Genomic DNA, 21,011 nt, shown 5'->3' with positions numbered 1-21,011 from the left:
TTGTGGTTTTGATTTGCATTGTCTTGATGCTTCCTTATGTATTTCTCATGGCTTTTGTTTATATATTTGGCCGCTATATATTTTTATGGCTGTTACATCTTCTTTGTGAATCATGTGTTTCATCATCACACAATACCTTCTTTATCCGTTTACTTCCTCCACTGGACAATTCCTTGTCTGACAGCAAATGTCTTACTTTTCATTACTACCATTATTTTTGGGTTTTAGTTCGCATTGCTTGGTATCTTTGCTTTTCCTTTCATTTTCAACTCTTTATCATGTTAAGTATTTTATATGTTCTTCTTACAAACAACATTTAGCTGGGTTTTGCTTTTTTTTTTTTTTTAACCCAGTCTTTTGGTCTCTGTTCCTAATGGGGGAGTCCAGCCTGTCTCTGCTTAGTGTGAGGGTTGGCATCTGTGACTTCTTCCTCCTCCTCCTTTGATATTTGGTGTCGATGTTTGATACTGTGGTCTCTATCTTTCCTGCCTTGTTCTTTGACCAGGTTGCTGTTCATCATGCTCTCCCCTCTGCTTATTTCCGATTCTTCCTGCTTCTGTTCCACAAATGATGACCTTCCACCCCTGCTCTCAGAGTTAGAAACATCTTCTTTACTATTTTTGTGTTTTTCTACCCTCTTTACCACCAAGATGTAGTATTTCCATAACTGAATTGCTGTATTTCCCATTTCTCTGCCCCACCCTCAACCCAGTAAGCATTTGCAGTATTTCCCTCCTTGTTCCCCAGTCCTGGTGGGAGTGTCTTGGGGATTCAGTTCTCCGTGTCATTAGTCCGTGTGGTCACCCTGGGCAGGCATAGGCCTGCCTTGGCCTTTCCGTTGAGCGGTCTCGTGGGTGTTCTCTCCTCTGCAGTCACTGTGTCCCACAAGGGGTTTGCTCCCTCTGGGCTCCGCGGCCCTTAGTCTCCGCTTGGACGACGTGTGAGCGACTGGCTTTTGCACGCGCTCAGGCATCCTTTGTCGTTCTCATGACAAGAGAGCCTTTGCTGCTGTGGTTGTTCTCTCTTGCTCTGCAGGGGTCACTGTCCTGTTCCTAGTGTCCTGGTTGCAGATACGGCCCCACCTGGAATGCCCTCTTCCTGGGGTCTGAAGCCCAGGGGGCCTCTCAGCCTGCAGCTCAGGTCTTCCTACTCGAGGAATGTTTTGTTCCATTTGTTCAGTTATTTAACCTCCTTTCCTTTTTCTTTTTGCTCCTGGAATTCCTGTTACTTTGTGTTACCCCTTCCTTTGCTCCTTTGTGTCTCTCAACCTTTTCCTTTGATTTCTTCCTCCTTATATTTCCTGTATATGTTTATCTAAGACGTTGCTTTGCTGCATCTTCAGTCTCCTAGTTTGGGTTTTTAAGAGTGAACTTCTTTCTTTTCATCTGCTGAACAACTGGGAGGAGTTTTACTTTCTCTCTTGGTTTTATTTTGGTTGTTTTGGCTCTGTGCCATATCTGGGACCCTGTAGACTTTGTTCCAAGTCCCCAGCAGAGCCCAAGGGTCTCCTTGCACTCAGGGCCTCAGGCTCTGCAGGTGGTCTGCTTCCATTGGGTCTGGATATAGGGCCTGGCACCTCCTGGGTCCCCCCAGCTCCATGCTGGCTGCTGGTTGAGGCTTGATGGGCCAGCCTGCATGATTTTCCTTAACCCCCAGAACCCCATGAGACACCATATCTGTTTCCAGTGAGGACTCTTCAGCTGCGAGGATGTACCAGTCATGTGCCTATTGGGTGGACAGGGTTCATGTCCACATGCCTGGTGTCCAGTCCACATCACTTCTGCCTCCCATACCAAGGAATGCAACTGCTAAGCAGGAAGGGATCTTACACTTACTGCGTGTCACCTGTGATCTGTGACCTGTGCCCTGGTAGGCTGGTGGGGGCAGAGGCAGGTCATGGTTACCCTGTGTTTCTGTGCCCCACTCAGGGCAGTCGTCGAAGGGAGGTGCTAAGTGAGGCTGATGTGGACATTATGTTGACTAATGAGACCCTGCCTGGGCACAGTGCAAAGACCCACGTGTGCACAGGCACCCGTGTCATTCTAACTGGGGCTTAATTCTGTTGTCACTCATAGTTCATTCATTCTCGACTGCCCCCTAGCTTGAAGATGGGTATTTTTTGTGAAATAAGCCTTTTTATCATGAAGAATATGTGCTGATTAAGTGGAACCTAGAAAACGTACAAAGCCTAGAAGTCCTGACGTCGCACGTTTCCACCCAAAGCAGGGATTCTGACTGTGACACATTTTCACTTCTACTGCAAACCCTTCCTTTCACCAAAGAGCTGCTGTGAGCACACAGGCGCTGCTCGTGGGAAATGCCACCTGTCCTCAGGGATCCAGCACGGTCCCGGGTGTGTGAGAGGATAGCAGGCCTGAGGCCTTCTTGGGCGGGGCCAGCTGGCCTCATGGGGCGTGTCCAGCAGGGAGTCTCCCCGGAGAATGTGTTGCTTGTCTCACTGGCCACGTGTGTGCACAAAGTGCCTTTCTTGAGTCACATGTTCTCTTGACCTGACTTCCCAGAGTGGGCCTGTGTGTGATCGCAGGTGTGCGCCCGTGTGAGTCTGAGTGTGTCTTTGGGGGTGTGGTCAGCGTTGGGGTGTGCTGTGTGTGTGTGTGACCCTGTTTCTAAATGGCAGTGTCTGGGGGTTCTGAGTGTGTGGGTTCCCCAGCGGGTCTGTGTGGGCTCTGCCTGTGTGCAGGCCTCTCCTTGTCTGTATTGGGTCCCTGTCTTCCCTCTTTGCCCCATGGTTGTCTTGGAGGAGGGAGTGGGTGTGTCTGGCTGTGGCCTTGGCATTTTGCAGCCCTTGGCAAGGCTGGCCAAGAGGTTTTGTTGAATGAGCCAGTCACGAGGATCGGCATTGGTTGGTGTCAGGTCATGGACTGGGAGCTGTGTCCTGGCTCAGCCAGAGGCTGTGATGGAAGAGTGTCTTCCACAGGTGTGGATGGGGTGTGGGTGTGGCATCTAGAGTGCTGGGAATTCCCCATTAGGGCCCTGCCCTGCCCCCAAGGGCTGACTGACAGGTACTCCTCAGGACCCATCTTGCGTCTGGTGCAGAGTCTCTCTGTGTGATGTAGCTGCTCCAGAGGCCTCGGCCCATCTTCATTTAGTGAATTCAAGAAGAAACCAGCCTGAAAATGCTCTTGAGTCTGCACACGCACACACCCCTGTGCAAATATGCCCGCCATCGTGTAACACGCTCACATGCTTCTTCCCCAGGGACTGCAGCCAGCCCAGATGTTCAGAGCCATCTGCATTTGAGCACTCCGAGGCACTCAGAGCCTCCAGGCACCCATGAAGTCTGCTTGTGCAATTGTCACATGGCACAAGGGGTTGGGGGTACAGAGGGAAGCCCTGCCCCCCAGAGCTCAGTCTGATCTGGGGCTCGGGCACAGAACAGACTGATAAGTCCACGCAGTGCAGTTGGTACAAGGGTGTGATTGTTGGGGCACTGAAGCCTGTTACTGGAGCCTAGAGAAGGGTGACCTTGGAGCTGAGAAGGAGCCGGGGGGAAGGCACTCCCCTAGGGGGGCAGTGCAGGGGCCATGGGCATGGGAGTGGGAAAGGGCAGTTGGGTCTGGCGGGTGAGTCGGGGCAGAGGAGCAGCTTCCTGGGCAGACTTTCTGAGCTTTGTGGGCCACAGTCTGCAGCCAGGCCAGACACAAATGAAGGAGCTTGGCTGTGTTCCAGAACAACTCCTAGAAAATCAGGTGATCAGTGGCTCTTGGCCCCAGAGCTACGGAGGGAGGAAGGGCCAGAAGTAGCAGGACTCCCTCCCAGGAATCAGAGTGGCCTGGGAGCATGGGGACTACCCTCCTGTAAGGTGGCTGGGGCGCTGGAGACCAGAGGCCTGTTTCAGTGCAGGCCTCCCAGCCAGAGCCCAGCAGCTATGGAGACCACCCAGGCTCTTGGTTCCCTCATTTGTGAAGCAGGGGTGTGGCCAGGACCCACTCCAGGGGGCGCAGGGGCCTTTAGCACAATGTTGGTGGTGGATCTGACGCACATGGCGCCTGTGATGGAAACTGGTGCCTTGAGCCAGGCCAGGGCAAGTGTCCTTGTGGGGTGGGGGACACATATCCTGGAGGGCGCGTCTGCAGGCCTCACACTGGCGGAGGGAGAGTGTGTCCTGGGGCCCACTGGTCCCCCACACCCTCAGCGAGCCCCCTGTTCCTGCAGGGTCCCCCTTCGCCCGAGCCAGCCTCAAGAGTGGGAAGACGGAGAGCTCGTCATACTTCCGCAGGAAGGAGAAGATGTTCCGGTTCTTCATCCGGCGCCTGGTGAAGGCCCAGAGCTTCTACTGGGTGGTGCTGTGCGTGGTGGCCCTGAACACACTGTGCGTGGCCATGGTGCACTACCACCAGCCGCAGCGGCTCACCACGGCGCTGTGTACGTAGCCGGCCCCGCCCTCCCGGGCCCCGCCTCCTGTGAACCGCTGCCAGTCCGCGGCCTGTGGCGTTGGGGTGCCCTGCGTAGGACCCCTGTGCCGACCAGAGTGCCCCGGGGGGGTCTCTGCTGGAGGCCTGACTGTGCCCAGGCCCGGGCCCAGGTTCCAGGAGGCCGCGCTGGTCTGCTTAGACCCCGTCTGTCGGCGTAGTGGGAAACGAGTGAGGGGCCTGGGGATCCGGGATGGTGTCTCCTGCCCTAAGGGCTTTAGACCCAGGGACTGAGGGATCCGTCTGCCCTGGATCCCTGAGGAGAAAGAGTCTTGGCTCCCAGGGGTCTCCCAGGGCTCTTCTAGTTGTTTCTGTTTTTCTTCTTGGTTGGTTGAATCTGGATGTGTCTCTGACCAGGGATTACTTGCAAATATGTCCATGAGCCTCAGGACACGGCAGGGGCTCTGGGTTGTGACCTGTCTGGCCCTGGTTACAGTTCCAAGGAGGCGAAGAGCTGAGGCCCCTTTCCAGGGACCAGGTTCCTTCACACCCAAGGGCCCTGCAGGGCATATGCAACAAAAGGTCTTGCTTGTTTGTTTTGCCTCAAGAGAGCTCCAGAGACGCTGCATGAATGACTTCTGTCCTGCGGTCAGGGGCCCCTCCGCCTCGTCCCTGGGGTCAGCTGCCTTCAGCTTGCTCGTGTTAGTGGCTGATCTGGAAAGAGCCTGCTCTGGGCTTCTATACGTGCCTCCCTCTCTTCCTTTCCGTCTCCCTTTCCCTGCGTGCGTGCAGCCACCTAGATGCCCAAGAAAGCCTTTCTCCAGAGAAGCTTCCTGGCTCCCAGTTCTGGCCCCCAACGAGCCAGCCACACGGAGCCTAGGCAGCTCTGACCAGGAGCCTGGGCTGCTTCTGCTGGGTTCTTTTGGGCTCTGGATGGACGGCTCCCTGGGTCACTTGAAAATGTGGGTGGGGAGGGCTGTGTTGGGGGCTGGCTCCAGGCTGTTTCCCAGACTTCAGTTGCAATCCATTGTTGGCATGATGGGAAAGGGCAGAGAGAGGAGAAGCAGGAGGGGCCCCAGCTGGCTCCCGGGAGGGGAGGGCGGGCTAAGGAACCAAAGCGTGTGCACTGAGCTGGGCGCCCTGCCCCTGACTCATGTGTCCTGGGCCCGTGGTTTGGTGTGGGGCCTGGCTAGGGACTGAATTCAGTGTCTCCTTGAGTCCTCAGGCTGCGGTTCCCACCCCTGGGGGCTGGGGAGACAGGGCTTCCTCCTCGCTCGGCCAGTGGTGTGGCTGCTCCCTGGGGCTTCCCAGCTAGGCCTTTTCTTCCTACAAGAAGCCGATGGTACCCATTCTGTCTTGTGGTTGCTCCTTTTTCCTGGAGATTTGCCCTATGAGTGGGCTGGAGGGGGCCTGCACAGCCTGGTCGTGTGTCTGATGTCAGGAGCACGAGGCTGGAAGTGCCTAGGTGCTGGCCAGGCCGCAGGCGTCCCTGGCTGCGAATCTGCCCCCTCACTGCCTTATCTTCTCTGTGGTTTCCTGGAAACTCCTGCGTGCCTCAGCATCCCCCAGGGAAAATGGCCAGAGGGAGGGTCGGCCTCTGCTGGGTCTGGAGGCATCTGCTCAGTGCCCAGGGCTCTGCCCTTGACGGCTGGGCTGGAGCTGAGGCGGGCTGACCCAGCTCGGGAGGGCAGGCCTTGCAGGAGGCAGAGGCAGAAGTGGGGGCTCGCTTCAGGACCAACTTAATCAGAGCTCACCATGGGCCCTAGCCTGAGGCTGGCCATGCACCTCGCTGTCTGCCCGTCAAATGCACCACCCCCAAGGCACTAAGGACCCTGAGACTGATGCTCAGATGGTGAAGGGGGCCTGGGAGTGGATGTTGCCATGCCGTGAACCCCTGGGTCTGGCAGAATGGACCTGACCACCCTCTCCTCTGTCCCTTTGTTCCCACAGTTGCTGTCTTCCTGTTATGACGCAGACACTGTGTAATGTAGTTGCTCTGCTCCCCTAGCCCGTGATCTCCTGGAGGGAGGGGTCAGCTGTCTCTGGGGCCAGCTCAGGGCAGCACAAGGGCCTGCAAGCTGAATGAATACTTTAGAAAGGAACATGTGGATGCCCTTTCTTGGCCTCTGAGGGAAGGCTGAGCATATGAAGTTGAGGGTCTCTTCCTTGGGAGAGGGAAGGAGTGGGTATGTTGTGGAGGCTGTGTTCCAGGTGTCCCCTTTCTTGGAAAGCTTCCCTTTCAGCACTTCCTGGGCTGGTTCTAATAAAGGGCTCCCACTTTGATCTCCTGGGAGCAAGACGGGCCACTGGGTAGCTTCAGCTCCAAGGTCTGGGTGGGGCGGCTGGGGGCCCCATCTCTGTGGTCTCTCCTCCCAAGACCTGAGCCCCCTTCGTGGGGCCCTGGAGTGCAGGGGCCGAGGGGCTCATGTTCCAAGTTGGACTCAGGGCACAGCCTTCACGTGGCTTCTCCAGGAGGGCTGCCGTGCCATCACCTTACTCGCCTGGGCACGGCTCGGGCACCCGGCTGGCGTCTGGACTGGCTTCAGGGGCCAGGAATGTGCTGATTGTACTGGGTTGCCTACCCAAGACCTTCTCGAGCTGTGTGAACCATCACACGTCTGTGCGGCACACTGCCCAGTGGGCAGTGGGACTGGTGTCTCAGCTGCTGCAGAGCTGCCTGGGGAGGCCTGTGTGCCTGTGCGGCACATGGAGGAGAACAGTTTCAGGGTGCACACGGAGGGCAGGAAGTGTATGACCCTCTCTTCCACCATCTGTTTGAGCAGAAGCTGCTTGAGGGCCAGTCTCCCAACCAGTCTGGATGCCAGAGGCCCTGGGGCCACTGAGTGAGTGACTGCCTGGTGACTGGACCCCTGTGTCCCTGGCCCTCTGTGGGGGCTCTGCCCTTCATGCTCCACTACTTCCCTGGCCCCATGCTCTGGGGTCAGAGGCCACAGTGCCTTTGGCTCACTGTCTGAAATGATGCATGGATTCCAGCTTTGGGCGGAGGATCAAAAGCAGCGACCTTGTTCTGATGCCTGGAATTCCTGGTTTGGCCAGCCAGTCAGGGGCTAAGCTTGGCTGTGTCTCCTGCAGTCTGTGGTCTCGTACACCTTCTGGACTGTTCTTCTTGTTCTGACCCTGCCTTCTGCTCAGGCTGGGTTAGGGTAGTGTCTCTGTGCCTTGAATTCCCAGGAAGACCCTCAGGTCCAGTGTGGCCTCCCTCCAGTCCTGCAGCAGGGTCAGCACTGCCAGTGGCATGATCCCTGGGCTGAAGCAGGCCCTGCTCACCACCGCCACCTGCCGGGCCCAGCCTGCAGGAAGGTGAAGGCCCCACACTCACAGGGGTCTCTGTGTGACTCCCCAGGGCCCCTAGCAAGTGTGGGTGCCTCCTGGGAGACTTGTACTGTGGGAGTCTGGGGGTGTTAGGTGGTAAGGATGCTTGCCTTTAGTGGGGTGAGCCTGTGAACAGAGTTAAAACCAAACACGGTGCTGTGAGTCCAAGAGGGTCAGGGAGGTCCTTGCAGGGAAACTGGCGTTCTGTCCCAGGGTCCTTGCAGAGGGACTCCAGATGCAGTCAGTGTGTGGATCAGGGAATGAGACTGAAGGGAGCAGGAAGGGTTCAAGGCCGTCCAGCATCTCTGGAGGGTTGGTTGCCTCCTGCCTGACCACCTAAGTCCTCTGGGAGACTTGGGCCCTTGACCCAGAACTCACTCCCGAACCTGGTCCTGGGAGCCTGCCTCCGTGTCCCAGGGCACTGGGCACTCGCCTTGCAAGCTGGAAGGAGCACCTTTCTGCGTCACGTCCTCTCTGCTCGCTGCTTTGTCCTGGGCTGAGGCTGGAGCTCAGAGCCGCAGAGCAGTCCTGGAAGCTGCCCCCTGGATCGGCCCAGAGGTCTGGTGTCCTCCGGTCTGGACTGAGCCAGGCGGGAGGAGGCCGCGAGCTAATCCCCCTCTTCTCCGGCTTCTCCTAGACTTTGCAGAGTTTGTTTTCCTGGGTCTCTTCCTCACAGAGATGTCCCTGAAGATGTATGGCCTGGGGCCCAGGAGCTACTTCCGGTCCTCCTTCAACTGCTTCGATTTTGGGGTGAGTAAGCCGCCTCATCAGGGAATGCCTACTGTGGGTCCAGGTGGGCCCACCGTGTCCTGGCCTGAGAGCACACGCAGCCCCCTCCCATGATGCCATGTCCAGTGTGAGCTGGGGTCTGGAACAGAGTCCATGGGTTGGGGGACTGATCCCCCTGGGTCGGAAAGGCAGCCTGCAGACAGGGGAGGCCCATCCTGGTCAGGTTCTTACCGGTGCGGGTGTTGGCCACGGGGCAGCCTCGTTTCCCTCCTGACCTGTCTATAGTTTCAAGATCAGCTCAAGCCTCTGTGGCCTCCTCCGCGCTTGGTAGATGATCTTTTAAATGTGCTGCTGCTATCCCATGGAGGCTCAAGGAGGCTATGTTCCTGACCCCATCCTGTAGGTCTGGCCTGGGCAGGCCTGGACACATGTACCAGATTTTCCTGGGAGGCCGGAGGGGAGCAGTGGGCCCAGGTCCCTTCAGTAGCCTCTGCAGTGAGGGAGGCCTGGAAGGCAGGTGCTTCCGAGGCTCGCCGTGGATGAGCACAGGCCCTGGGCGGTGCGGAAGCCCCTTCCCCAGGCCCTGCGGCTGTGCAGGGTGCTGCCCTGTGCTAATCCCAGAGCCCGAGGATGGGCGCTGTTGACGCCTGCACGCAGCCGAGTTCTGACCTGGTGGCGGGCCCGAGTGGGAAGCGGCCGTGCCTCAGCCCAAGGAGGCCTCGCACGTCTGCAGGCTTCTCAGTAGCCAGGCAGGGAGGCTGGACCTTGGTCAAAGGGAAGCTTCAACCTGAAATGGAGTTTACCATTTCCTCTCCGCGATGCAGTGCAGCCAACAGACGTGGTCTGTGACTTTGTCAGGGCCTCATGACGACTCACTTCACATGTGAATGACTGGGGACATTGTGTGATGGGCCCAGGGCTGCCCAGCTCGTATGCAGGACGGTCCACACTGGAGCCCAGGGAGGGGGTCATACACTGCCATGCTGCCTGTGCTTCGGCGGGGCAGGCAGTGCCTGCCTCAGTGCTCTCTGGGACACGCGGCACCTGTGACTTTGGCGGGCGGTTGGGAGCAAGCCAACGCTTCTGCTCCTTTGCCTTCTTGGTTACAAAAGAAAAGAGAAAGCTTGGCGTGTATAGGCAGAGGGGACTCAGTCAGGGAGGAGCCTTCAGAGATGGTCGTCTGGGAACCAGCTAGGTCCCAGGACAGGGAGTAATTTGCATATAAGCTAACAATTACTCCAGAACTTATCAGCTTAAAACAAGTATCTATTATCTCACAGTTCCTAAGGGTCAGGTGTCCAGGTGTGGCTTGACAGGGTACCTGTGGCCTGGGGTCCCTCATGAGGTCACAGTCCAGCTGAAGCCAGGGGTGCAGCCAGCCTGAGGCTTGACTAAGACTGGAGGGTTATGTTCAGGCCCATTAGAGACTGTTGAAAACACCGGCTTGTGGTGGGTGACTGGCCGTGCCCCCCAGTGCTGCGGCTTCTCCGTGGGCTGCTTGAGTGTCTTCACCACTCATGCCGGAACTCACAACATGAGTACCAGACAGAGGCTGCAGACAGCAGTCGCAGGGGAAAGAGCCACCAGCTGTGCTATTGTATCTGTCAGGAGGGAGTCAATGGGCCAGCCCACCTTTCCTGGGGTAGAATGTTACCAGGATCCAGGGGTCTGTGGGGGCTGTCCTCGGGGCTGCCTGCCACGGTCTGCTGATCCAGCTTCTTCCCCTGTAAGATACACTCACCTGCACTCCCCAACTCACCCTACTGCAGCATCAGCTCAAAGGCAGAATCTCATCATCCAAATTGGACCCAGGTCTGGTTGAGGCTTCGCAGTTTCTCTAGATCTTAGAGCCATGAAACGAGAGAGACAAGCTATCCAGCCCCACATGCAGCATTACAGTGGAGGGTGGGCAGGGGTAGCTGTTCTACACCTTCCTGTTCAAAATGGGGACACTGGACATATGGAAGGGCTGATTGGAGTCCAGCAAACACTGGGAAAATCCCTGATTAGTTCTCAAGTCTAGGAACCCCCTGGGTCCCCTTTCCTAGTTCTAGTCCTAGGAGCTTCCTGAGTCCCCTTTCCTAGTTCTAGGTCCAGGTGCCCCCTGGGGCCCCTTTCCTGCCTACTGGTCTGGGAGCCCTCTGAGTCTCCTTTCTTAGTTCTAGATCTGGGCACCCCCTGAGTCCCCTTTCCTAGTTCTTGGTCTGGGATCCTCCAGTCCCCTTTTCTAGTTCTAGGTCTGGGATCCCCTGGTCTGCTTTCTTAGTTCTAGGTCTTGGATTCCTCTGGTCCCCTTTTCTAGTTCTAGGTCTGAGATCCCCCTGCTCTCCTTTCTGAGTTCTAGGTCTGGGATTGAAACCATTTACCTCAGATTGGGACTTGAACCCAAGTGCCTGGGACTCAAACCCAACCAAAATCCATGGTATCTGGTTTCAGGACCTAATGAAGCTCATTGTCATCACACTTTTGATGTATCATCACAAAAAGAATTCATTGAGAGACAAAGTGATAGGTAAGAAGTGGATTTGTTCAGATTCAGAGAGAAGCACCCTCTGCAGACACTGTGGGCCATCGCAGAGTGTGAGTGTGCCCACGAAATGTGGTGCGGTTAGTTTTTATAGGCTGGGTAATTTCATATGCTGATGGGTGGGAGGATTATTCCAATTATTTTTGGGAAGGGGTGGAGATTTCCAGGATTTGGGCCACTGCCCACTCCTTGGTCTTTTACAAGTGCCTTGGAACTGTCATGGCACCTCTGGGTGTGTCATTTCACTTGCTGATTGAAGATCAAGGCTTAGTCTTGTCTGCCTTCTTGGTCCCGTTTGATTCTAATTGGTTTATGTTGTGTCTATGAGCTATGTCATTCTTTCAGAAGTTGTGCCTTGCCCCTTTTCCTCCTGTTACTGGGATCCCCAGTAACTGGGATCCCCCTGGTCCCCTTTCCTAGTTCTAGATCTGTGTGCCCCTTGGTCCCCTTTCCTAGTTCTAGATCTGGGCTCCCCCTGGTCCCCTTTCCTAGTTCTAGATCTGTGTGCCCCTTGGTCCCCTTTCCTAGTTCTAGATCTGGGCTCCCCCTGGTCCCCTTTCCAGTTCTAGATCTGGGCTCCCCCTGGTGCCCTTTCCTAGTTCTAGATCTGGGCTCCCCCTAGTCCCCTTTCCTAGTTCTAGATCTGGGCTCTCCCTGGTCCCCTTTCCAGTTCTAGATCTGGGAGCCCCCTGGTCCCCTTTCCTAATTCTAGATCTGGGCTCCCCCTAGTCCCCTTTACAGTTCTAGATCTGGGCTCCTCCTGGTCCCCTTTCCTAGTTCTAGATCTGGGCTCCCCCTGGTCCCCTTTCTAGTTCTAGATCTGGGAGCCCTATGGTCCCCTTTCCTAGTTCTAGATCTGGGCTCCCCCTGGTCCCCTTTACAGTTCTAGATCTGGGCTCTCCCTGGTCCCCTTTCCTAGTTCTAGATCTGGGCTCCCCCTGGTCCCCTTTCTAGTTCTAGATCTGGGAGCCCTATGGTCCCCTTTCCTAGTTCTAGATCTGGGCTCCCCCTAGTCCCCTTTACAGTTCTAGATCTGGGCTCTCCCTGGTCCCCTTTCCTAGTTCTAGATCTGGGCTCCCCCTAGTCCCCTTTCTAGTTCTAGATCTGGGAGCCCCCTGGTCCCCTTTCCTAGTTCTAGATCTGGGAGCCCCCTGGTTCCCTTTCCTAGTTCTAGATCTGGGAGTCTCCTGATGTTCTTTCCTTAAAAGTGGTAAACATTCTAGCTGAGGTTTTCTTGACCTACTTCATATTTAGTGGAATTTGGGGAATCCAAAAGCCTCGTTCTGTTTTCTGCATTTTGACCCAAGCTGGTGATGTCTTTGCACGTATAATCCTTTAGAGCGTGATGTGGTGTGTCTTCCTGTGTTTCCCTCTGTTGGACGGAAGCCGTGCCCACAGCGCTCTTAGAGATCAGCCTCCTCGGCCTGAGCTGCTGCAGAGATGGTCAAGGTCAACACCCTTTCACGTCCTGGAAAGGAAAGGACTTTGTGGGGCCCATTTGGAGGCTCACCTTACATCCCTTTGAAAGGCTAGAGAGCTGTGGATTGTGCTCTGAGACCCACCTTTCATCTTTTGGGATCTTGCGTACCTGACACTGTTGTGCCCTTGGCTTCATTTTTAGACCATGTCATCCCTCTCTTTTTAAAAAGTTTGTTTATTTTTAACTGAAGGATAATTGCTTTACAACATTGTGCTTGTCTCTCCCACACGTCAACACGAGTCAGCCGTAACTATACTCCCGCCCCCACCCCGTGCTGCCCCTCCGGCTGTCACAGAGCCCAGCGTGAATCCGTTGAGTTGTACGGCGAATCCCCACTGGCTGTCTATTTCACATGCGGTAGCGTGTGTGTTTCCATGCTGCTCTCTCTGCTCATGACACCCTCTCCTCCCCGCCACCCTGCCCCACGTCCATGTTGTTGCTCAGTCACTCAGTCGTGTCCGGCTCTTTCTGACCCCATGGACTACAGCACGCCAGGCCTCCCTGTCCTTCACTATCTCCTAGAGTTTCCTCAGACTCATGTCCATTGAGTCGATGATACCATCCAACCATCTCATCCTCTTGTTTCCTGCTTCTGCCCTTGATCTTCCCCAGAATCAGGATCTTTTCCAGTGATTCAGCTCTTCACATCAGGTGGCCAAAGTATTGAAGCTTTAGCTTCAGCATCAGTCCTTCCAATGAATATTCAGGGTTGATTTCCTTTAGGATTGACTGGTTTGATCTCCTTGCTGTCCAAGGGGCTCTCAAGAGTATTCTCCAGCACCACAGTTGAAAAGCATCAATTATTCAGAGCTCAGCCTTCTTTATGGTTCAGCTCTCACATCCATACATGACTACTGGAAAAACCATAGCTCTGGGTTTGTTGGCAAGTGATGCCTCTGCTTTTTAATATGCTGTCTAGGTTTGTCATAGCTTTTCTACCAGGGAGGAAGCGTCTTTTAATTTAATGGCACCATCTGCAGGACTTCCCTGATAGCTCAGTTAGTAAAGAATCCATCTGCAATGCAGGAGACCCTGATTCAATTCCTGGGTTGGGAAGATCTGCTGGAGAAGGGATAGGCTACTCACTCCAGCTTTCTTGGACTTCCCTTGTGACTCAGCTGGTAAAGAATCTGCCTGTAGTGCGGGAAACCTGGGTTTGAGCCCTGGGTTTGGAAGATCCCCTGAAGAAGGGAAAGGTTGCCCACTCCATATTCTGGCCTGGAGAATTCCATTGAATGTATAGTCTGTGAGGTTGCAAAGAGTCGGGCATGACTGAGGGACTTTGACTTACACCATCTGCAGTGATTTTGGAGCCCAAGAAAAAAAGTCTGTCACTGTTTGCGTTTTTTTCCGCATCTATTTGCCATGAAGTGATGGGACTGGATGCCATGATCTTTGCTTTTTGAATTCTGAGTTTTAAGCCAGTTTTTTTCACTCTCCTCTTTCACTTTCATCAAGAGGTTCTTTAGTTCCTCTTCACTTTCTGTCTTTTGTGCTCATTTTACATGCTAGCAAGATAATGCTCAAAATCCTTCAAGCTAGGCTTCAACAGTATGTGAACCAAGAACTTCTAAATGTACAAGCTGAATTTAGAACAGGCAGAGGAACCAGAGACCAAATTGGCAACATCCACTGGATCAGAAAAATATCTGCTTCATTGACTATCAGTTCAGTTCAGTTCAGTTGCTCAGTCATGTCCGGCTCTTTGCAACCTGTGAACTGTAGCACACCAGGCTTCCCTGTCCTTCACCAGTTCCTGGCGCTTACTCAAACTCAGGTCCATAGAGTCGGTGATGCCATCCAACCATCTCATCCTCTGTCATCCCCTTCTCTTCCTGCCTTCAGTCTTTCCCAGCATCAGGGTCTTTTCCAGTGAGTCAATTCTTCACATCAGGTGACCAAAGTATTGGAGTTTCAGCTTCAGCATCAGTCCTTCCAATGAATATTCAGGACTGATTTCCTTTAGGATGGACTGGTTGGATCTCCTTGCAGTCCAAGGGACTCTCAAGAGTCTTCTCCAACACCACAATTCAAAAGCACAATTCTTCGGTGCTCAGCTTTCTTTATGGTCCAACTCTCACATCCATACATGACTACTGGAAAAACCATAGCTTTGACTAGATAGACCTTTGTTGGCAAAGTAATGGTTCTGCTGTATAATATTCTGTCTAGGTTGGTCATTGACTATGGTAAAGCCTTTGACTGTGTGGATCATAACAAACTGTGGCAAATTCTTAAAGAGATGTGAATATCAGACCACTTTACCTGCCTCCTGAGAAATCTGTATGCAGATCAAGAAGCAACAGTTAGAATCAGACATGGAAAAATAGACTGTTTCAAAATTGGGAAAGGAATACATCAAGGCTGTATATTGTTACTCTGCTTATTTAACTTATATGCAGAGGGGTGGTGGGTGGTGGTTTAGTCACTAAGTCTTGTCCGACTCTTGCAACCCCATGGACTGTAGCCCACCAGGCTTCTCTGTCCATGGGATTTCCCAGGCAAGAATACTGGAGTGGGTTGCCATTTCCTTCTCCATATATGTAGAGTATGTTGTGCAAAATGCTGGGCTGGATGAATCACAAGCTGGAGTGAAGATTACTGGGAGAAAGATCAATCACTTCAGATATGCAGATGACACAGTGTCCTTAAGTCTGTTCTCTGTGTCTCCATCTCCATTGCTGCCCTGCAGATAGGTTCATCAGTACCGTCTTTCTAGATTCTGCATATGCGTGTGTTAATGTATGATATTTTTCTTTCTCTTTCTGACTTACTTCATTCCGTATAATAGGATCTCGATTCATCCACCTCATTAGCACTGACTTAAGTGGCATGCCATCTCTAAACATGGCCTCATTTGTTCTGGAGAGGCTGAGCATTTTCCAAACTAGCCACTTGTGGCCTCTCTTTACTGAATAGCACTTCCCTCAGTTCCCCCTCCTCTCGGCTGGACGGACCAGGGGCGGCAGAGACGCCAGGCAGTGGCAGCACGCACTGCATGGACGTGTCCTGGCCAGAGCTCCAGCTCGGGAGGCACGCTTCCTGCTGTCCGTGTGGCCGTGGGGCCCGCAGGGCTCTCTGTCTGCTCCCCTCTGTAGTCTCCCAGGACTCCCCTCACCCTGCTGCAGACCTGACCTGCAGAGTCTTCAGAGCCCAGAATCCTTGCAGGGATGTGTTCAGGGTGGGTAAGGCGTTCGCTCCATGCTGCTCCCTGACTCCTGAGCCACTCCCACGTCGGGTTTCTAGTTCAGCAGCGCCGTGCGCCTGCTGCCAGAGTTGGTGTTGACTTCCCTTTCTGGGTGTCAGTTTACCCCAGGGTTTAGTGGCTTAAAGCAGCCAGCGCCTGTCCTCATTCTGGCGGTTGGCAGTCCGGCTGTGGCTCACTGGGCCCCTCACGAGGTTCCGTGAGAGCGCCTTCCAAGCTTGTGCTCGTGGCTGCTGACAGACCTCAGGAAGGCACTCTCCAGGCCCACTCTGGTGGCTGCTGGTCGCGTGGGCCTCTGGTCAGGCTGCCCTCTGTCCTCAGGGGGCTGAGGGCACCAAGGCAAAGCCCCAGTCTTCCTGTAAGTCCTCTCGGAGGTGCCATCCCATCACGTTTGTTGGGTTCTGTTTGCTGAAAGTGGCTCAGTAGGTCCAACCCACCTTCCAGGGGACTGGGTGACGAGGGGGTGAACCCCAGGCAGTGGGATCACTGGAGACTATCTGAAAGGCCACCTATATTATAAACCAATGTGAGCAAATTTTGAGGATTAATGGAAAATAGGAGATATGTTGGGAGACTGATAATGGGAAGAAAGTAGATTTAGAAAATGACAGCGTTCAACCCTGGGGACGTGTGATGCTGAGAAGAATTGGTGGTGATGGTTGGGGTGCCAAGGGCAGACATGACAAGCTCATTCTGTTTGCTGCTCTGTAGGGTCAAAGTGGACGCAGCAGCTGTGGGCAGGTCTGAAGTCCTCTGAGTGGTGTGCTGTATCCAGGCTGGGGAGGCAGGCAGCGAAAGGCTGTGCGTTTGGGTGACTTGGAGCTGGTGCAGCCGGCACAGCGGGCATGCAGGGCATGGACCAGCATTAGCCTGCAGAGGCCACTGCCCCTGGTCAGTCACTGTTTGTCAGGCTTGGTGAGGATGTTGATGTCAGGCCGATCGTGTTGGCAGTTGGTACAAAATGGGTGGATGTGACTGAAACCTTGGGTGATGAGTGAGCCACACAGCAAAGTGGAATTCAGGAGACTGATGTTCGCAGGGGAGTTCTCCACACCGGCTGCAGAAGCCAGGTTAGCAGGAGTAAGGATTAGCCACACACAGGAAGAGCACCCAGCACTCACGCTGACTGTGGTGTGCCCCGCAAGGTGCAGTGCCAGGGAGGGAGCTCCATCTGGGCACCGGTGGCGAGGGATCCGCTGTGCTCCAGCCCCACTGCTCTGTCCTTTCCGAGTCCCTCGCGCCAGACACACTGATGATGGCAGTGACTGGAGCAGGGGCAGGCCTCTTGCCCACAAGTCCACCAGTGTGGTCAGTGATCAGGATGAGCCTTGGTGAAACAAGAGGGCAGGCTAGTCCCCGTCTGTCTTTGGTGGCACTTTCTGGCTCCTAGTATTTGGGGGAAGACAATATACAGTTATGAACTGGAACGTCTCGGAGGGGACAAGACCAAACGGGATGTTACAAGGAAGCTGAGTCTGCTGGTCTGCGTGGACACAGCCTAATAGTCAAGGCTGTCTGAGGCAGTTTGCTAGCCTAGAGGGGTCACCTGGTTGTGATAAACCACAGGGGAGGCACTGCACAAGGAGTCTTTAAGATTTGCCCAGAAACCCACAGGCCAGACCTGCTCTGTGTCCTGTGTCCTCCTGGTATGTCTGGAGAAGGACAGGCACTGTCTGTGGCTCCCAGAGGCTGCAGGAGCTCCATGTGAGGCCCCTGCCTCATGTTGACTTATCTGGCTTGAGCTTTGGACAGGGGAGCCAGGGCTGATGCTTCAGGAGAGACGTGGCCACAGCCCTGGCCCGGGCCGACCCCATCTCTGTTGCAGGTCATTGTGGGGAGCATTTTTGAGGTGGTCTGGGCGGCCATCAAGCCAGGAACCTCCTTCGGCATCAGTGTGCTGCGGGCGCTGCGGCTGCTGAGAATCTTCAAAGTCACAAAGTATGTCGTCCGTGTGCTGGTGGGGGCGGTGGTTCCTGTCGTGTGCTCTGGGGTGGGGGGATTACTGTCCTCCTTGTGCTCCGGGAGTGGGGGGAGAGGATTCCCTGTGCTCTGGGGGTGGGGGGAGGGGGTCCCCTGTGCTCCGGGGGTGGAGAGGAGTTCCTCCAGGGCTGGGGGGGCGGAGTTCCTTATCCACATGCTCAAGGGCTGGAGGGGGAGTTCCTCCGGGGGTCGGTGGGAGGAGTTCCTCCTCCTCGGGCCCTGGGGGTGGTGGAGCACGCCCCCAGGAGCAGCACCTTTGTTGGCTCAGTTCCCATGCTGCCTGTGACCCCAGCCCTGGAGCACACGGATGTGCAGCAGGGGTCTTGCGCTCAGCTGTCTGGAGTCTCTCCCTGTGGCTTTTAACTGGGTAAACAGACAACAACCACAAAGCAGCGAGTGTGAGGCTGGTAGCCCAGCGCGATTTTGTCTGGGCCCTGGTGGCCCGTCTATCCGCGGGGCTGTTTTCAGCCTCAGCACTGCCCCAGCATTTCTGGTTTTCTCATTAGCTTGTTCCCCACAGTTTCACACTGGCTCCTGTCTTGAAACCCACAAGCCCATCTTTCAACCTCGAAGGGTGACTGTTCCCTAGTTAATGGAGAAAACAGAGGTTATCAGATAGAGGTTTCCTATCTTGCTGCCCCCAAGTTTGCTTACCTGCCTTGCAGCCCCTGTCCTGGCCCCAGCGGGACTCTGACCTTCTGACCTGAACTCCCAGGCCTGCCTTTTCCACTCAGGGCTGACCCTGCCGGCCGTCCTCAGTGATAGAACGCTGCCCTGACTGTGTGTTCAGGTTCATCCCACTTGGCTCCACAGCCCTGGAGGAAGGTTGCTCCCTTCTGCCCATGAGGGGGCTGAACCTCCCCCTGTCTGCCGGAGCGGTGGTGGGAGGGGGCTGCTCCTGGCCACAGCTGTCACGGCGGCAGCAGGGCTGCCCTCACCCTGCTGGCCGTGGGCATAGCGACTCCACGGTGGGTCCCGAGCCACCCTGAGGCTCTGAGGCTCCCAGCCCGGCACGCCTGGAGCATGTGGCTGCACATGCCCAGCTCATGATGGCTGTGGGATGGTCCAGACTGAGCCTATGCAGGTGGCCTGCTTCCAAGCCCCTGCAGTGACTTCCTCAGCCTCCTGGGGAGGCTGGACTAGATCTTTTCTAGTCTGTTTTAAATCCACACCTGAGGCCATTCAAAGTCAGGATGGTGTAACGCAGAGGAGCTTTGGATAGGACTCCTGTCTGGCGTGGCCCACAGACGCTTCGGGGCGCTCCCACCACCCGCCCTGCGTCCTCCGCTGCTTCCGCGGGAGGAGGTGGTGCGGTGCTACTGCACCTTGGCTGTGGGCCTGGCGTCTTAGCAGCTCCATTTCCTCCTGGAAGTGGGTGGCTCTTGTCCTGACCTAGACCCTGCCCATCAGGAGAAGGCTTTCTGGAGTCTTCTAGCCCATCTCTCATTAACTTTCACGCACCCAGTAAGAGAGTAGTGGGTCTCTGTGACACAGCCTTGGGGACGAGGGCTCAGGGATGTCCCAGGCCTCTCCCTAGTCCAGGGCGGAGGACAGCAAGTACTAAGGCAGAGAGGCACATGGTGTGTCTCCTGGGGCTTGGGCTCTCCTGGGGTTGGAGCTGGAGGGACCCATTACCTAGCAAGCCCGCAGCAAGACTTATCCGCAGACTGCAAGGGGGCCTGTGAGGCACAGGGGTTCAGCTGAATGAGAGGGTTGTGGTCTCTGGCCCCCAGGAGTGTTTGAGGGGTGGGCTGGAGGGGTGTTGAGCCTGGAGGGCTGCTCCGAGCTACGTGGCTCGGGCCCTGGGGGGCACCCAAGCCTGGCCTGCTTCGCTGAGACTCTGCGTGCGAACCTGCTCGCTGAGGGTGGTGGTGCTGATGGACGCTCCAGTGCGGCCCCTTCTCCTGCACAGCTGGGACACGCAGCTGTGGCCCTCACTTCCCGCGTGCTGGCCTAGGGGAGCTGAGGGATGCAGGCAGGTGTAGCCGCAGGGGAGGGAGACCAGAGAGCCGGTGTGGAAGGTGCGCATGAGCCCAGCTCTGAATGCGCAGTCTCTGCCGTCACCCTGGGCCGGGTGGTGGGCTGCAGTGCAGATGGGGTGTGGGCCCCTGGAGAAAGTGCGTGTGGGGCCCTCAGGGCGGGAGGTGCCGGAAGCCACAGGCGTGGCCCTCGGGGTCCCGGTGTCCTGGCGCACTCAGACCAGGCCTCCCCACAGGTACTGGAGCTCCCTGCGGAACCTGGTGGTGTCCCTGCTCAACTCCATGAAGTCCATCATCAGCCTGCTCTTCCTGCTCTTCCTCTTCATCGTGGTCTTCGCTCTGCTGGGCATGCAGCTCTTCGGGGGGCAGTAAGTGAGGCTGGGCCCCCTAGGGGCAGGGCTCAGGGGACAGTACTGCTGGGCTCCCACTCTGCTTCCCCCACAAAGGCCCTAAGAAGGGCTGCTGGCCCAGACACAGCCTCCAGATGCCAGCCTTCCTGGGCCCAGTGGACCTGCCTCTGTCTGTCCAAGACCCTTGTTCTTCTCAGGTTCAACTTCCAGGATGAGACTCCGACAACCAACTTTGACACCTTCCCTGCTGCCATCCTCACTGTCTTCCAGGTAAGGCTCCCGGCTCTGGACTAAGTCGTGGCTGCGGGGCTTTGTGGGTGCAGGGGAGGCAGCCTGCCGTCAGCCCCTCAGTGCCCGTGAGGACACAGGCACAGTGGGCCTCTGATGTCAGGCCCCGGCTGGGACCCGGCTTGGGAGCCTGCCAGGGGCAGGTGGATGCCCCGGGAAACCCTGGCTTTAGTTGTCGATTAGCTCTCTGCCGGATACCTGGAACTGATTACAGCTGTCTTTGTCCTTTGCAAATACAGCGGAAAGCTGTCCCCAGGCTTCTCCCTCCAGGGGCTTGGCCGAGCAGCCCCTTGGCTCTCCTTGTATCTGGACACATGCTCCCCGCAGCCCCTGGGGGCATGTAGGTCAGGGCCCCATTCGTGGTGGCATCTGTGTTCCCTCCTGAGAACTCTGTTGGTTGAGCTCTCTCCCCATCACAGAGCTATGGTTTGCACCTCCACGACGGGTCTCCCCCATGTGATAAGGCAAACATCTCTGTCCCACACAGTACCCTTGGCCACGTCTGAGACCAGGCAGGATGAGGGTGGGGGTGGGCGTCCATGATGGAACTTAGAGAAGCCCCCACACCACAGGCACTCTGGCCAGGGTCCTGCCTACCCTCAGCTACTGCTGGAGCTACGACGAGTATGAGGAGCGGGGACCTTGGGGCCCCTCTCTCAAAAGAAGGGGACTTCCCAGCCGACCTTTTGAACCACTTGCTGACGGAGTGACTCAGTCTGGTCATTTCACCCCCTGAGCCCTCCCGGTCTGGGGGAGCCCTGCAGCTT

General features: G+C 55.8%; 1 protein-coding gene across 9 annotated transcripts in view; it reads left to right on the top strand.

Moving 5' to 3' along the window:
- The window catches only part of CACNA1B (calcium voltage-gated channel subunit alpha1 B), a 205,670-nt gene that overhangs the window by 79,951 nt on the left and 104,708 nt on the right, over positions 1–21,011 (top strand). For all 9 annotated transcript variants that reach the window (XM_043917715.1, XM_043917716.1, XM_043917713.1 and 6 more), the window contains 5 exons: positions 4,177–4,386; positions 8,344–8,456; positions 17,473–17,585; positions 19,843–19,974; positions 20,154–20,226. In XM_043917715.1, the coding sequence (XP_043773650.1) occupies positions 4,177–4,386; positions 8,344–8,456; positions 17,473–17,585; positions 19,843–19,974; positions 20,154–20,226 (641 nt within the window). The remainder of the gene's footprint in view (positions 1–4,176; positions 4,387–8,343; positions 8,457–17,472; positions 17,586–19,842; positions 19,975–20,153; positions 20,227–21,011) is intronic.

The sequence above is a fragment of the Cervus elaphus genome, chromosome 11 (assembly GCF_910594005.1).
Source record: "Cervus elaphus chromosome 11, mCerEla1.1, whole genome shotgun sequence".
NCBI classification, from domain to species: Eukaryota; Metazoa; Chordata; class Mammalia; order Artiodactyla; family Cervidae; genus Cervus; species Cervus elaphus.
Note: the sequence above shows the minus strand (reverse complement) of the source record. Positions and strands in the feature narration are given on the sequence as shown.